This window comes from Falco rusticolus, chromosome 10 (genome assembly GCF_015220075.1).
Source record: "Falco rusticolus isolate bFalRus1 chromosome 10, bFalRus1.pri, whole genome shotgun sequence".
NCBI lineage: Eukaryota > Metazoa > Chordata > Aves > Falconiformes > Falconidae > Falco > Falco rusticolus.
The window spans coordinates 18,403,982-18,418,524 of record NC_051196.1 but is presented as its reverse complement, the minus strand read 5'-3'; the positions used below and the strand labels follow the sequence as shown (position 1 = coordinate 18,418,524).

At 44.5% G+C, this 14,543-nt stretch overlaps 1 protein-coding gene and 1 long non-coding RNA gene across 3 annotated transcripts in view; one reads left to right on the top strand and one right to left on the bottom strand.

Moving 5' to 3' along the window:
- Positions 1-4,124: 4,124 nt before the first annotated feature.
- The window catches only part of LOC119154420 (acyl-CoA (8-3)-desaturase-like), a 49,628-nt gene continuing 39,209 nt past the window's right edge, over positions 4,125-14,543 (top strand). The window contains 5 exon segments of the mRNA XM_037401876.1: positions 4,125-6,988; positions 10,855-10,965; positions 11,414-11,611; positions 12,627-12,728; positions 12,920-13,048. Of these exon segments, the coding sequence (XP_037257773.1) occupies positions 6,770-6,988; positions 10,855-10,965; positions 11,414-11,611; positions 12,627-12,728; positions 12,920-13,048 (759 nt within the window). The 5' untranslated portion in view covers positions 4,125-6,769.
- LOC119154425 overlaps positions 12,185-14,543 on the bottom strand; it is a 43,791-nt gene continuing 41,432 nt past the window's right edge. For both annotated transcript variants that reach the window (XR_005106457.1, XR_005106458.1), the window contains one exon: positions 12,185-14,117. This is a non-coding gene — a long non-coding RNA (uncharacterized LOC119154425). The remainder of the gene's footprint in view (positions 14,118-14,543) is intronic.

Here is a 14,543-nt window from a genome sequence, read left to right as displayed (position 1 = left end):
CCAGCCACTGTTGAGAAATTTAATCTATCTTGCTTTTCTGGCCCTTCCTAATTGTCGCTGAAATAATTAAGAGAACAGAATGGAAAAAGACATGGAAGTCATCATGTACTGTCTGTTGCACATGAGCTCCCAGCTGAATGATGCTTTCTGAAATGCCTAAAAGAAGACCTGTAGGTACAAAGCCTGAAAAGGGCAGGAATAGAGAAGAGTTCCTACATTCTGTATATATATGTCTGCTATCAGGGAATTTTATTCAGGTGTCATGTCTGCAATACAAAACTACTGTTGAAGAGTAAAAGAGGATACAGGGAAGAGCTGCAGGAAAAACTAAGAGCTGAGGAAAGCTCCTTACTGTAGAAGAATAAAATGGCCAGAGCTCCCTGAGCCCAATGAAAGAAGAGGCAGTAACTTGATCATGAGAAATTTTATAGCAGATAGTACTGCAATCTATCAGTGATAAAGAGATACTCAGCAGCTGAAATGTGAATCAGTACCAGTTCAAGCTATACAGAAGGTGCAAATTGCTAGTACCAAGGTTAATAAGCCCAGCGTTCAGTATAGCAGGAGCAGTGATAGATTGTCCACTAAGGACAATATCACAATGCAAGAACAACTTACTTTTCTAGGAGACAATTCCTTGTAAACTGTAGCTGTTGTTTGCTTTGACTCAGAAAGAGGTCAGGGCAGTCCTGTGGGCAGTGTTATCATAATTAGGTCACCTCCTGCATAATAGACCTTTTGGGATGAACACGAGTGCTTCTAAAACAATTGTTTAGATGCGTAGCCAGATAGAATGATAACTTCTTTTGGCAACAAAAGATGCAGATGTCCTAACAAGTAAGTCTGAATTCCTTTCCAGAATAATCTCAGAATCAGTTATGAAAAAAAAACAAGATGAAGTAATAAGTGCTGGATGTTGCCCAGGTGAAAGAAAAGGCAAACGAACATGCTGCCAGTGAGCGCAGGTTATGTCTTGGTCAGTTTGAGGTTCTCTTTGTTTTATTCCCTCTTCTTCCCTCATCCAAAGGGAAGACCAGAAACCTGGCTTTGAAACTAGAAAGCTACAAATATTTCCGTCTTGAGCAAATACTCCAGAGTTACCAAAATAGAGGAACAAATAAGGGGAAAAGGCCTGCTGGAGTCCAATTCAGATTCCAGAGCAGACTGGAGTAGCTGGTTCATGTTATGGTCTATGTCTTACAGACAACTTCTAATTCTTGAAGAAAACTTTCCTTCTGGGAGAAGAACAACATCACTTTAACAAAAATAGTCACCACCCATAACTGCTGAGAGGCAGAACATGTCAAGGCAGGGATAGACTAGGAGAGATTCCTAAACTTTGTGTCATTAGATGCAAGACTAGAGGCAGAACATGTGGAAATTTTCTTCTGAAAACAAATAAGAGAATTTGCAAAATTGCCAAAGTTGTATCCGAGCAATAGGACTCATCAGGATTCTTTTCTATCTTAGTCCAAGATTTTTGTATGGGAGGAACTGAAGCCACGGCGTACCCCAGCCTGTTGTACCTATCAGTGAGGACCTTGCTGGAGAGAACCGGGATGACGTCTGGCCCAGAAGCAGGAGTCGGGACTTCCTGGATTATGGAGGGAAAGCAGGATTGCTTGGGCAATGCCCCAGCCCTCAAAGGCTGTCTTAGGAGGAGTAAAGTTCTTACGCATGCTTCTGAAGCAGAAGTAAGGCTCACGCTGGCTCAGAGCATTTGCTGTAGAATCAACCGTACTTGGGAAGTTGACTACCCGACAGGTGGATCTTCTAGTCTAGGGTTAGATGGGATCGGGCATCATGCCTTCTTGACTAAAACGGCCAGCGGCTGAACCTCTTGTCATAAGACAGACCTACACGTCCCACATACAAACCTAAAAAGCCACACACCTACGCCGTGCTGCCTCAAATTATAGGGCAGTGACGAAGCCTTAGTTTCTCCAGGGATGAGGAGGTCTGCACCGTTTGGTTTACTGCGTGTGGCGTGCTACCCCAGGAGACCACACAAGTTATGGGAAACCTGGATGGAGAAAGTGGAAGTAAATGGACACTGGACAGACCCTGCTCCTGCAAAAGGGAGCACCTGATGGTCTGAAGCATGGTCACTAGGTGCCCAGACAAGGCTTGCCCAATAACACATTTGACTGCCCAGGTACAAAAGCTCCTGATAGTCATTCTAGGAGGAAGTGTCACACAGAGGTAGGATGCCATGTGGTTTTCAAAATGCAAAGAGAATTTAACCGCAGTTGTTGGAGACATGTCCAGAACTATAACCAATTGGATGTTGCCTAAAAACCGTCCCAACAAAGAAAAGCTGTAGTTAACAAGAGCTCAGGGACAAATGCAAAGAACTCCAGAAATAGGACAGGAATGGGGAGTAACTTCTGTGTATTAACTCCAAACCAGAGAGTTACAAAGTTGCTCACAAGGATTATAGGTATTTGCCTGATGCTTGGGCATTTTTCTTCTGCTTGACCCTTTTCCTTTATCAACCACTCATTCATGCGCAGGTCTGGAGTATCCTTTGCCCCCTGGAATGAGCCACTATCAAGACTAGCCTGATTGCTGCAGACCTGCTTCAGTGTATCTTAGGTCTAGATGATTTTTCTGGCCCACTCTGTGCTGTGCCAGTTTATCTCCAGTGGATTAAGTGGTAAGTGCAGACATTTACGTGATACAGGATTGTGCTGGTTTTGGCTGGGGTAGAGTTAATTTTCTGCGTAGTAGTTGGTCTGGGGCTGTGTTTGGGGTTTGTGCTGAGAGCAGTGTTGATGCCACAGGGGTGTTTTGATTATTGCTGAGCAGTGCTTACACAGGGTCAAGGTTTCTTCTGCTCCTCACCCCACCGCACCAGCGAGCGGGCTAGGGGGTGCAAGAAGCTGGGAGGGGGCACAGCTGGGACAGCTGACCCCAGCTGATCCAGGGGATATTCCATAGCATATGACATCATGCTCAGCATATAAAGCTGGGGGAGGAAGAAGGAATCTTGTGAGTGATGGCGCTTGTCTTCCCAAGTCCCCATCCCACCTGCTGGAGCCCGGCTGCCCTGGGATGGCCGAGCACTGCCTGCCCGTGGGAAGCCGTGGAGGAATTCTTCGCTTTGCCTTGCCTGTGTGTGTCTTTTGCTTTACTTATTAGGCTGTCTTTATCTCAATCTGCAAGTTTTCTCACTTTTACTATTCCGATTCTCTCTGCCACCCTGATGCAGGGGGAGGGTGCGAGCGGCTGCCAGGGGCTGAGTTACCAGCTGGGGTTAAACTGCGACAGGGATAAAAATGTTGCTGCAATAAGTGCTAGATCAACAGTCACGTACTGGCTTTCTGGAAATCTGGAAAACTGCGTGAAGTGGCTGTGCAAGGAGACTCTTAGTCACAAAAGCAGCCATGCAGAATAGCTCTGGGCATGTGTACTAGCTCCCAGATGCATACGACACTGGTTTTGGCAGGTGCGTGGGTAGCTGTTGCAGAACACTGAGTATGGTGTAAATTTAACTGATTTCTCAATAGTTTCTCTGACTGTGGCTTTCACTATCTATCTGGGCTTTTTCCATGCAACTCTGAAATTTGTTTGGTGACCTGGATAATGCAGACAGAGACAGCGTCTGCTTTCAGATTGGGGAAGGACTCATTTGAGGCTTTTCAGTGTAGTGTAACATCGGTGGACATTACAGGACACTCTGGGTGGGATCTGATGCGAAGTAAATTCAGACATGAGATACTGTGCACACTGTTAATATGGAGGGCAATTATCTCAGGGTTCCCAAACTGAATCTGGTGAAGTAACAGTAGCAGTTTGGTGGGTGCTGGCACCCACAGTGTGTGTTTACAGCGAAAGTCACAGTTGCTGCCTCTGTGTGTATAGGCAGTGACATCCCATGTTCGTTCACCCCAATATACTCCTGGCTCTGTATCCTCCAGCAACTTGTAGGCCAGAACCTAAACCCACGATTTTATCTACTCCTTTTCAGGTAGCTGCTATATTTACAAGTCTGAATATAGAGCAATGGGAAGGTTTTTTGTACTTTCAGCCAGCTATGGAGTAACTTGAATTTTTTTGCTTGTCTATAAAAAACTCACATATGCAGAAATTTGCAACAACTATTACATATTTTATTACCGCTGTTCCAAGTACTGAACACAATTTATGTAAGGCTCTACACATATTCCATGCTAGAACATGAGCACATGGTAAGTGTGGACACTTGTGAACTTTTATTTAGAGCAAGATAAAGAGTTACAAAATGCAGCATGACAGCACAGTAGAAATTATTCCTCCCATTCTTTTATCACTGCCTTCTAATGAACACTAACACATTTCTCTTTTACCTAGGGTGGTTCAACTATTGCCACATATCAGGAACTTTTAAAGGGTTGTTTTGGGCTGGACTGATTAATTTGCAAGATGCTACATGATTTAAACGAATTAGAATTGCATAATTTGCTGTTCTGTGTCAGCCAGAAAGACTGCCCACTCCATGCAGGGCAAGGCAGGTGTCGCTGCTATGTGAGATTTCAGCTGTCTCCATCCAACTGGTTTTGGACTACTGTTAATTCATTGGGAAACACGAGGAAGACAAAACCCAAGACTCTGCATTTGCCACTTTGTTTGTGGTCTGAGGCTGGCACAGAGCGTGCTAAGAAAAATAATTGTAAGCTGAGAAGCTTCATCATCACTTACAGCATAAATACCCTGTAAACTCCATTCCAGAGTCCCTTAAGGACAAACTCTTCAAAATAAAACTCTTCTATATAAATTAAATGGTACCTTTCTCCTGATGCAGAGGCTTCTCAGCTAATCTCTGCTTTGATCAGCTCCTGCAGAGGCTTCCTGCATTGCCACCTGCTTGGGAGGCAGGGAACACAGCCATAAGTTCACCTCACCCTGCTGAGGTACCTTGGTCAAGAACGTGGTGTGGCTTTCTTATCTTTCTGTCCTTCCTGACTTTGCAGCCTCAGCTGAGTTGTTCAGGCTCTCTCCGAACGGGGAGCTCATCACAGCCACCACTTCTCTTCTAGCCACAGTACGTGAACTGGTAGCTGAGACCTAGAACTTGTTAGGTTTCAGGCAGGGACTGGGCATCACTGCAGACAATATTTGTGGTTGTAAATACAATAAATTTATAAACATAAAGTTTGGGGTAAGGTATAAAACTCGTGATTTGGTATTTAACCCAGTATTGCATTACAAAGGGATAGGATAGAAACCTAATGAGGACAGCCTATACTACATCTGCCTGCTGCTTGTACCTTCCTCAAAAGCACCCAGGGCTAGTAATTTTGTATTTAAGAAAAAATCAACAAGACTAAGGGAATCCTAAACCTCAAGTCGGGCAATATTTTGTATATGTGGGGTTAGTTTTTTCTGGGTCACCTGCAAAATTGACGTGACTTCATAGGAAACATAGCATTGCCTTCTCTTTGCTATTTATTGCAGCTGAGAACTCTTACCTCTTTACTGCGTAGCAGATCCTCTCTGAACGTCAGAGATATTTAAACTTTGGCTCTGCAAGACCAATATTTAAGCAAGGTTCATTTTGTAAACAGTGCCATGAAACAGAAATTAATTAGAAACTCCTAATCTACAGCTAAACCTGGTGTTAACAGTTGTAGTAGTTGTTGTTGTTATTATTATTCCCAACCCCAAAATATTTTAATGTCTGTTGTTGAGTTATGAGTGAATTACTTGAACAGTAAGATGACGGAATGACTGGAGGACACAGGAAAGTGAAAACAACTGTATTGTTGATGCAAGCTAAATTAAGTGGAGATAAACAATGTTTTCTTAATGCGATCTTTCTTTACTCTGTGGTATTTTGATCAACAATGCTTTTAGTTAAGAAAAACACATGAATTTAGCGTGCCAGGGTCAATGCAGACACTTTCAAAGACCTAGAACAACCTGAAGTTTGAAGATCTCCCTTTAAGGGCACTAGGAGCTACCTTGTGGAGAGATTGCAGACCCTGGAGCATTCTGCTCCTTCCACTGTGTGAGCCTACAAGGTGGCTCTGTGCCTCGGAGGCAGGAATTACAATTAAGTAAGAGATGGTAGTAAACTATACTTTAATAGCAGCTTCTGGCTCTCCACACAGGCTCTTTTACAGCTTTACATTTAGCTCTGTATGACATTATGAAACTCCACTGTATGGTAAACGCAGGATTTCCTGACACTAATGACTGATTACAGGATTACGGGACGCCGACAGTGCTTCATTTTGCTAAGAAGGGCTCTTCTTGTACGTGTAAGAATATTCCCTGCTGAGGAGCTGCCCACAGCCTTCCCCAGATCTCTCCTGGCTAATCCCCACATTGACTCCGCAGCCTGGAAGCAAGTTAACAGCTTACCTCATCCAGTTGCTAATGCTCTGTGAAGGTGCTCACTTAATAGTCCTTTCTGTCATTTTGCCATCTCATTTAACTGAATTACAGATACTCCCCCTAATTTTTTTTCTATTTATGCATATTTGTGTTCAGTGAAGTAGTCTACAGCTCTCCCGAGTAGTCAGACCTTCCAAAGGCAATTGGAAAGGGCAAGAAGGAACAGGGCTTTTATTCAAGGGTGTGTCAAAGTGTCTGGTGTGAACGTGGAAAAGGAGGGAGCTACGGCGGGGTGTGTTTGGGCAGGGGGAGCCGGCCAGCCCCGGCAGCGCAGGGAGTGGCTGCAGCAGGGCTGTATAACGGGCAGGCTGGGAGGGTTCGCTGCCTGCACACGGCGCTGCAAAGCTTAGACTAGCGAACCTCCCTGCCGACTGCACTCCAGCCGGTACAGATGGCTCCACAGACTGGCTCCACTGTAAAGGAGACGCGACCTGTTTCAGCCTTTCCACAGCTCTTCACCTGGGAGGAGATCAGAATCCACAATGGCCGTGGTCAAGGGCAGGAGCAATGGCTGGTGATTGACAGGAAGGTTTATGATGTCAGCAGGTTTTCCAAACAACATCCTGGAGGCAGCCGAGTTATTAGCCACTATGCCGGGCAAGATGCTACGGTAAGATCTAGGAGGACGGTGGAAGAAGGTGGTTCTGTTGTCAGGGCAGGACGGCGTGGTGGGACTCCAGTGGAGTGCTCGTGGTAGAGGCTGGTGCTGTGCTTGGTCAGGGAATGTGGTGGACACATCTGTGCCATCCATAAAAATGCCCTTCTGGTTACCTGTGAGGTCAGAGTTGTCCGCTATGCAGATTGTAAAGCTCTGGGTAGGTTCATTACACCTTGCTGTAAACAAAGCAATACCCATGCAGGTTCTCTTGCTACAAGGCGTGATTGGGCAAGCTGTCCTCCTGCTGCCTGAAAAGCGTCTCTGTTGCAGCAGTGAGAAAGGGAAGAGGGTCAGGAGCATGATGCGCAGTGCGTGTCTTTACTTTAAAGGCTGCTCTTTCAGTGTCAGATGGATGTGAGCAGTGATAAGCAAATGATAACCAAAGATAGAAGTGTTAGTAGATAGACAAGTAAGAGGTAATATCAAACCTAAAGTAATCCTGGGGGCAGTGAGGCAGGAAAGTGGATACTCAAGGAAGAGACGCTGTTTTGTGCAGGTAAATGGAGGAGAATTGAGGCCTGAGCAAAAAGTCTATTTCAGATAAGGGGGAGGAAGAAATAAAATACAGGAAAAATGACTGAGAAAGCAGCAGAATGACATTTGGCTGCAGAAGATGAGAAAAAATTCTACAGATATTCACTATTTGAAAGTAGATTTACCAGAAATTCCTGCAAAATTCTTTGATTTAGAAGATTTCTCTAAAACACTTTGTTGCTTGTTGGCAGAAATAATAAATCCTAAGCAGATCCCACTGTTTGCTGAACGTAGACACTGAATTGCTGAACAGTCAGAAATGTGCACATTAGAAACATGACCAGGATTAGGGCATAGGCTTGTGATGTGGGTGACCCAGATTTAATTCTTGTCACAACAAGACTTCTTGACTTCAAGAAAGTTGCTTAGCCTGTCTCATTCCTCAGGTTTTGGTTGGTAAAATGGGATAGCACTTCCTAACTCACAGAAGTTATTTTCAGATGAGTTATTTTTCACATTCCTTTCACCCTACTTGAAACTGAGACAGGAAAATACCGAGTGTTCTCAAAAGAAGGAGAAGATGGTTTCCAAGTCTTGTTGGTTTTATTCTTCAGCTCAGTGGTGGATGCAGCCCTGTTTTAAAGAGAGAGTGGCACCTGTGTAACACGGTGTGAGGCTGCCAGTGCCCTGCACAGGGAGCCAGCTGGAGAGGGGACACATCCTGCCCACCAGCCGCCACCAGCTCTCCCACCAACCTGTTACTGTCCCAGTAATTCTGTCCCAGGAAACCTTCTGTGTGTGCTAATTCACTAAAGTGATTATAAATCACTATATAATGCACTGATCTGAAATCTAAGGGGGATTTAAGCATGCTGAAAGTCTGCCTGGTTTTTTTGGTTTTAACGAAAACCGTGCTTTTAATTGAAGATGAAGGTGCTGATTTGAACACAGCACAGCTGTTTCAGAGGCTGCTTTGTGCCGTGCTGCAATGAGCTTACTGCAGTGATAGAGACAAACAGCGAGGCTGCCACTCTTAAGAGCATCAGACCAGCCTTACCGTGCAGCCCAGGGGTCCCCGAGCCTGGTGCCACCTCCTGCTCTTCCTATTAGCGACCTTTTACAAAAGGAGTTGGGGAATACCGAATGCATGGAATGATTTGTCCCCAAGCTATCTTCTCCCAGCTTCTGCAGCCACCAGCGCAAGGATTTGCATTTAGATTATGGTGCTTTATAGACACCCAGGGGTTTTAACCGCAGCGAATTTGTTGGTATGAATGAGTTTAAAGCACGGCCTTTGATCTTAGTTGTATTTATTATTACCATAATATTACAATCTGCTTTTCCTCATTGTTACTTATGTACATTTTAAAGCTACTTCCTGGTAATTTCATTAATGTGTTATGAAAACAGTGAATACATTTTCCATCATTTTCTCAATGCTACTTATGGTTTTGACAGCTTGTTACCTCTTTTCCAAGGCAGCCTTCCAGTATGAAAGCTGCTCCAGAGCTCTCTGTATCTTTTCTTGCTACCTATAGTTCACTACATCCCTCTGAAGGCAGGAGGACTAGGACTATGTGCAGTAGTCAAGGCTGTGGGTACAATGTGCGTTTATGTTGCGTCATAACAGCATTCTGCTATCTTGCTCTTGATTCTTTTTCTGCCAATCTTTATCATTCTTTTTGCTTTTAAAATGCTGCTGTGTTCATATATTCTGAGAAACACACACTTACAGAAAACCAGGACTGGAAGGTGTCCCAAAAGATCATGTGGTGCATGACTTTGCCTAAAGCCAGGATCCAGGATTTTTTTCCAAGTACTCTTGACTACTCTAGATCCCTTAACTGTATATATATGGTGAGAATTATCTTCCTCTAGAGCTCATAATTATACATATATATATATTTTGAAAATTTTCTTCCTCTGCGTGGATTACTTTTAAAATATAGACAATACACATTGCAGAACATTACGCTGATGCCAGACGTTGGAAGTTAGGTGTGTTGCAGATGATAGCCCTTAAAATTAATCTCTTGTAAGATGATAATCAGGTCCTAAGAGTAGGGAGGAGAAAGGAGAGGTTGCAGGGCGGAAAGGCTTGCGTTTCTGTGATAAGAATCTGATACTGATATTGTACATAGGAAATTCTGCTTAAAAGGACTCTGGCTCCTGTTCTTAAGCTGCAGTATAGATACTTACAGCCTGATTCAGCTCTTGAATTCCTGACAAGAGCAAGCTACGTATAAATGTATAAAAACTGTAGGACAAGGGGTACTGAATCATGAAGGAAATATTTCCCTGGTCCTCTGGGTCTGGACAGAGTCGCTCATTTGTCACTGCGACAAAGGGCCACTAGCTATCTCCAGAAAGCTCTGTCCAAAGTCACCTTGTGCCAACTTCTAAAGTACTCAGAGCCAGACCGACTCTGAACAAGAGGCTCCAGAGGGATGTTGGACCCACGGGCACAAGGGAAGTCCCCTGCCCTCTTCCAGGGGCTGGATCCTGACCAGATGTGCAGAATTTTTTTTGTGTCACGATCACCCGCATTTTTTTCAGAGCCAAAATCAGCAAGTACCTGGCTGCTCAGACACTGAGGGTTCTGTTATATCTGCTCTTTCTGGAAGACAGAGCATGGTCAGCTTCTTTACCGTTCTTCTGGAAAACTCCCCGAGGACATGAGCTGAAGAAGAGTTTTGGTTGATGTGGAATTTCATCCTTTATTCCATAGTTTCTATTTGATTTTGAAACTGGTATTTCAAATGGTCCTTGGACAGACTCGTTTGGGTCACTAGAATTACCCTGTTCCCCAAAACATCAATCAGCCTGAAAAGCTACAGGGATCTCTAAGAGATACCCCGTGAGTCCTGCTGCGTATGGAGCTCCGGCGTGTATTTCCTATGGCCCTAGCGTAATAAAGCAAGGCTTTAAAAACATCATCCTAAGCATGGCAAAGACACACCTCATTCATTGATGTATTTTCCTGCTCCTGAGTCCCATCCATAGGGCAGGGCTGCTGGCTGGAGCCTTCTAGGGAAGGACTGTGCTGAAACAAGCAGATGAAAGAGCATGTTTCCCTCTGCAAAGGGTTTTTCATCAAACACTTTCATGTTTATTACCAGCCTCACCCAATTACTTTTGTGAAATTTAGTTTCTTGAAACTTCTCCAGCTTCCTTGGGCCAAGCTCCAGCTGATGGCAAAGAACTACAGGAGCAACCAAAGGGACAACACTGGACAAAGGAAACTGGATTCTGTATTCTGTCAAAGACCTGGGAAAAGGAGAGGCTCAGCATCTGGTGTTTAGTCACGTACCCTTTCTTACCCCCTTCCTCTGTGTGTTTCTCAGGATGCCTTTGTTGCATTTCACAATGATAAGTCTCTGGTGAAAAAATACTTGAAAACTCTGCTGATCGGGGAGCTGGCACCAGACCAACCCAGCTTTGAGTCCAATAAAAAAGTAAGTGTCCTAGAATCTAGCTGTGGGAATGGCTTTGGAGGACTATGGGAGGAGGAGGAAACAAGAGAGCCAGCAGAAATCCTTTCTGGGGCAGCATGCGCAACACTGTGCCACAGTCTGGGTGGCGGGGAGGCAGCTGGCAGCAGTCATGCATGGAAACATGCGCTGTGCCAGAATCACTGAATCCACACCTGGGTGTGAGGAACGAGCCCCAGACCCCCACACTCTGTTCAGTTCTTCCCACTGCCATGCCTCAGCAGCAAAGCCTGCCGGCAGCTGGTTTCCCAGTGTCAAAAACCAAGATCTGTTGATCTCATGCCGGTTTTCGCGCACAGACCCCTCCGACAGGACATCTCCTCCAGCTTCCATGGATATTCTGGGGTGCCTGGGTCTGCTCTGTTACCTTTTCAAAGTAAACACTGTGCTAATATTCACTTAATACCCACAGAAATCACTTTTAGAGGATTTTCGTGAGCTCCGCTGCGCTATTGAGAAGATGGGATTCCTGAAGCCAAATTACACCTTCTTCTTCCTGATTTTCCTTCACCTCCTGGTACTGGATGCTGCATCCTGGCTCGTGGTATGGTACTTTGGGATATCCTTAGCACCTTTCCTGGTCGGCATTGCATTCTTCACCGTGGCTCAGGTAAGCTGCTGACAGCCATTCAGCACTGCAGGGATGTTTGGTTCCTTTAATGAAATGCTCGTACCGCAGTCACGGCTTTGCTGCCCCTTCTTAGATACTGTTATGGGACCGAAGACAACAAGCACATTCTCCATCACAATTTTTGTTGCCTCCAGCAAATCTCGTTTTTCTGGCAAGCTGCTCACCAGGGCTGGTGGTATGTTGTGGGGCTGGCAGTTTCCCAGGCGGGGATGAGCTGATCTAATCACCCCAGCAAAAGAGGGAATATTTTGTTCTTAGCTCCACTTTCGGCTCTATGTTCCTTCTGTTTACTGTCTGAGGGCTCTGGTATTTGTTGAGTCCTTTATGAGCCAATTTCATGCACTAACCCTGAAAAATTTTCTGCTGGATTACTAAATGGAACCATAGAAGGGCATGAGACATGTCAGGGCCAGGGCAGGGAAGGAGGTAATAGGACGTTGTAGCCCTTATATAGGAGAAATTGGAGGGCGAGGGGAGGGAAGCAAGATTTTCTAAGTAGCACTGAAACCTTAGGTTTGCTCAGATATTCATGGAACCAGCGCAAACTCACTCTTTTTTTTTTAATAATCTAATTTATTTGCCAGTACCTGCTATGGCAGATACTCCTCAAAGAACATTCTTGTATTTCCATGGGAGTAGAAATGCAACAAAGCTATGGATTTGGAAATTCTTACACTTTCTAACTGGTTACTTGAAAATTATCTATTTGCAATGAGAACAAAAGACTTCCATAGTGTAACATTCAAGTTAATTGCAATGATGCTTTGCTACGTTCCCTTAAGCTGTTACAATAAAATCAATATCTGGTATTGAGCAGCGCTGATGGACAGTAGCCTGCAAGTTCTCAGTGCTGAGCACATAAGACAGCTGGTAGTGTTTCTTGCCCAAAGCAGAAGGAAGATGCACTCATGCTAGGAAGTTACAGCAATTCCCGAGGCAAATTAATGCAATGCCACCGTGATTCTGTTTGCTCAGTGATCCTTTTGTCTTCCAGATCCAGATGGGCTGGTTCCAACACGATCTGGGGCACTGCTCTGTCTTCAGGAAGCCTAAATGGAATCGACTGCTGCAGATTGTTGTGATAAATGTTCTGAAGGTAATTGCTTCATGGTGGGAATATTCTCTGGGGCTAATCAGGACTAAGCAATGAATGGGAGTGTCTGTACATTCAGGGAGTATCGCCTGTGAGGGGAGTGTAGCGCAGCCATCAGTGAGAGGTGGATAAATAGGGATGGAGTTGTTGATATTGTTCAAGTCTGAATCCCAGATCTTCAACTTTTCCTGCAGGGGTTGCCAGCCAGCTGGTGGAATCACCTGCACAACCAGCACCATGCCAAACCCAACTGCTTCCGCAAAGACCCGGACCTCAACATGCATCCTCTCCTGTTCAGCCTGGGGAAAACGCTCTCCGTGGAGGTGAGCATGGGGAGGGCTGGAGAAGCAAACATTTTAAGGACAGAAAGCTACAGCGTGAGGTATAATAACAACTCTGTTTGTGCCTTTCTGCATAAACTCATGATAATTCCCAAAGTGTTCCAAGATCTGAGAGCCTCCCGTACCGAATGGCTGTTATGAGGCTCAGGCACCAGCTCCCTGAGAAGCAAAGTCTTAAAATTAGGGCTTAAGTTCTCTGTGTTGGTAGAAAAGCAGGACAAGCACCTTGAAGGCAGTCCAAGAATGAGTCAGTCCGCTTGGCATCAGCGCTAGATGTTGTTAGTGATGCTGTAGATAGTGAGTCAGATGTTCCCTCTGGCTCCTTTTGGCTGTGGGAGCTGTTTGGCACCTAAATCCTTTGGGACCAGTATAGCTGCTATGCACAAAACAAAAGCGTAGCAAAATCTTTCTTAATCATCAGTTTTATGGCTTTTGTAAAAATAAAACCCATGAACAGACCCTCCCTCCACCCCTACGATTTCGGACATCATCAGGGTCGGCAAGGTCTCCTTTGCCTTTTCGTTCCTGGCACTTCTGTTTGCTCGTGGAGTGATGAAATGGCCTCTTTGCTAGATAAACAGCCTCTTAAAACAAAACTCTCTCCTTTAGCTGGTAATAAGCAATGAAGTTACGGCTCTCCAAGGCATGTGGAGCTGTAATATTCATACTCCCATGGAAACACAAAAATGCTCTTTGAAGAGTATCTGCCATAGCAGATATTAGGCAAATAAAACAGATTATTTTTTAAAAAAATGAGTGTGTTTGCACTGGTTCCATGGATGTCTGAGCAAACCTATGGTTTCAGCACTACTAAGAAAATCTTGCTTTCTTCCTCCTGTCGCCCTGCAATTTCTCCCGTCTAAGGGACACAAATCCCAGCTCTGCTGCCTCAGAAAGGCTCCTGTAAAGGGAGTTCGTACAAAATACTTACTCATAGAAAACTGTCAGCTGCAACTGGGAAGGATTTTGTCAGGGATCTTCTAAAAGATCTCTCATGGCTATATATTAGCATGAGCATCCAAAGTGGGCTGGCTGTGCTGTGCTGGGTGGGCTGGAAGCGAAAATGTAGGGAATTAGCTCTCATGTCTTCCTGCTTTTTGACAGAAAAGGGCAGGCACACTGTGGGTGAGCAAAATGGGTTTCACTGGTTTCCTTTAGTCTAGTTAATTTGTTTTGTTTAGTACATTTCATTTGTTTTCTTTAGTCCAGTTAATTTGTTTTGGTTTGGTTTTGATCTAGTGAAGACATCTTTGAGGTGTTCAAGTTTTTTTTCTCAGTGGTGGAGGAGCTGTGGAAATAGTTTGCTTTACCTCCTTATTATTTTGTCCTTTGAAGAATCATAAGCACAAAATTTGCAGATGATGTTAAGAATCCTTTTATGTAAATACTGAAAAAATACACTGTGAAGAAATGAACTTATTTGTGCTTTTTGGTAAAAAGTTCATCTCTTTTCTGTTTCATGTACTTGAAGGCAAAG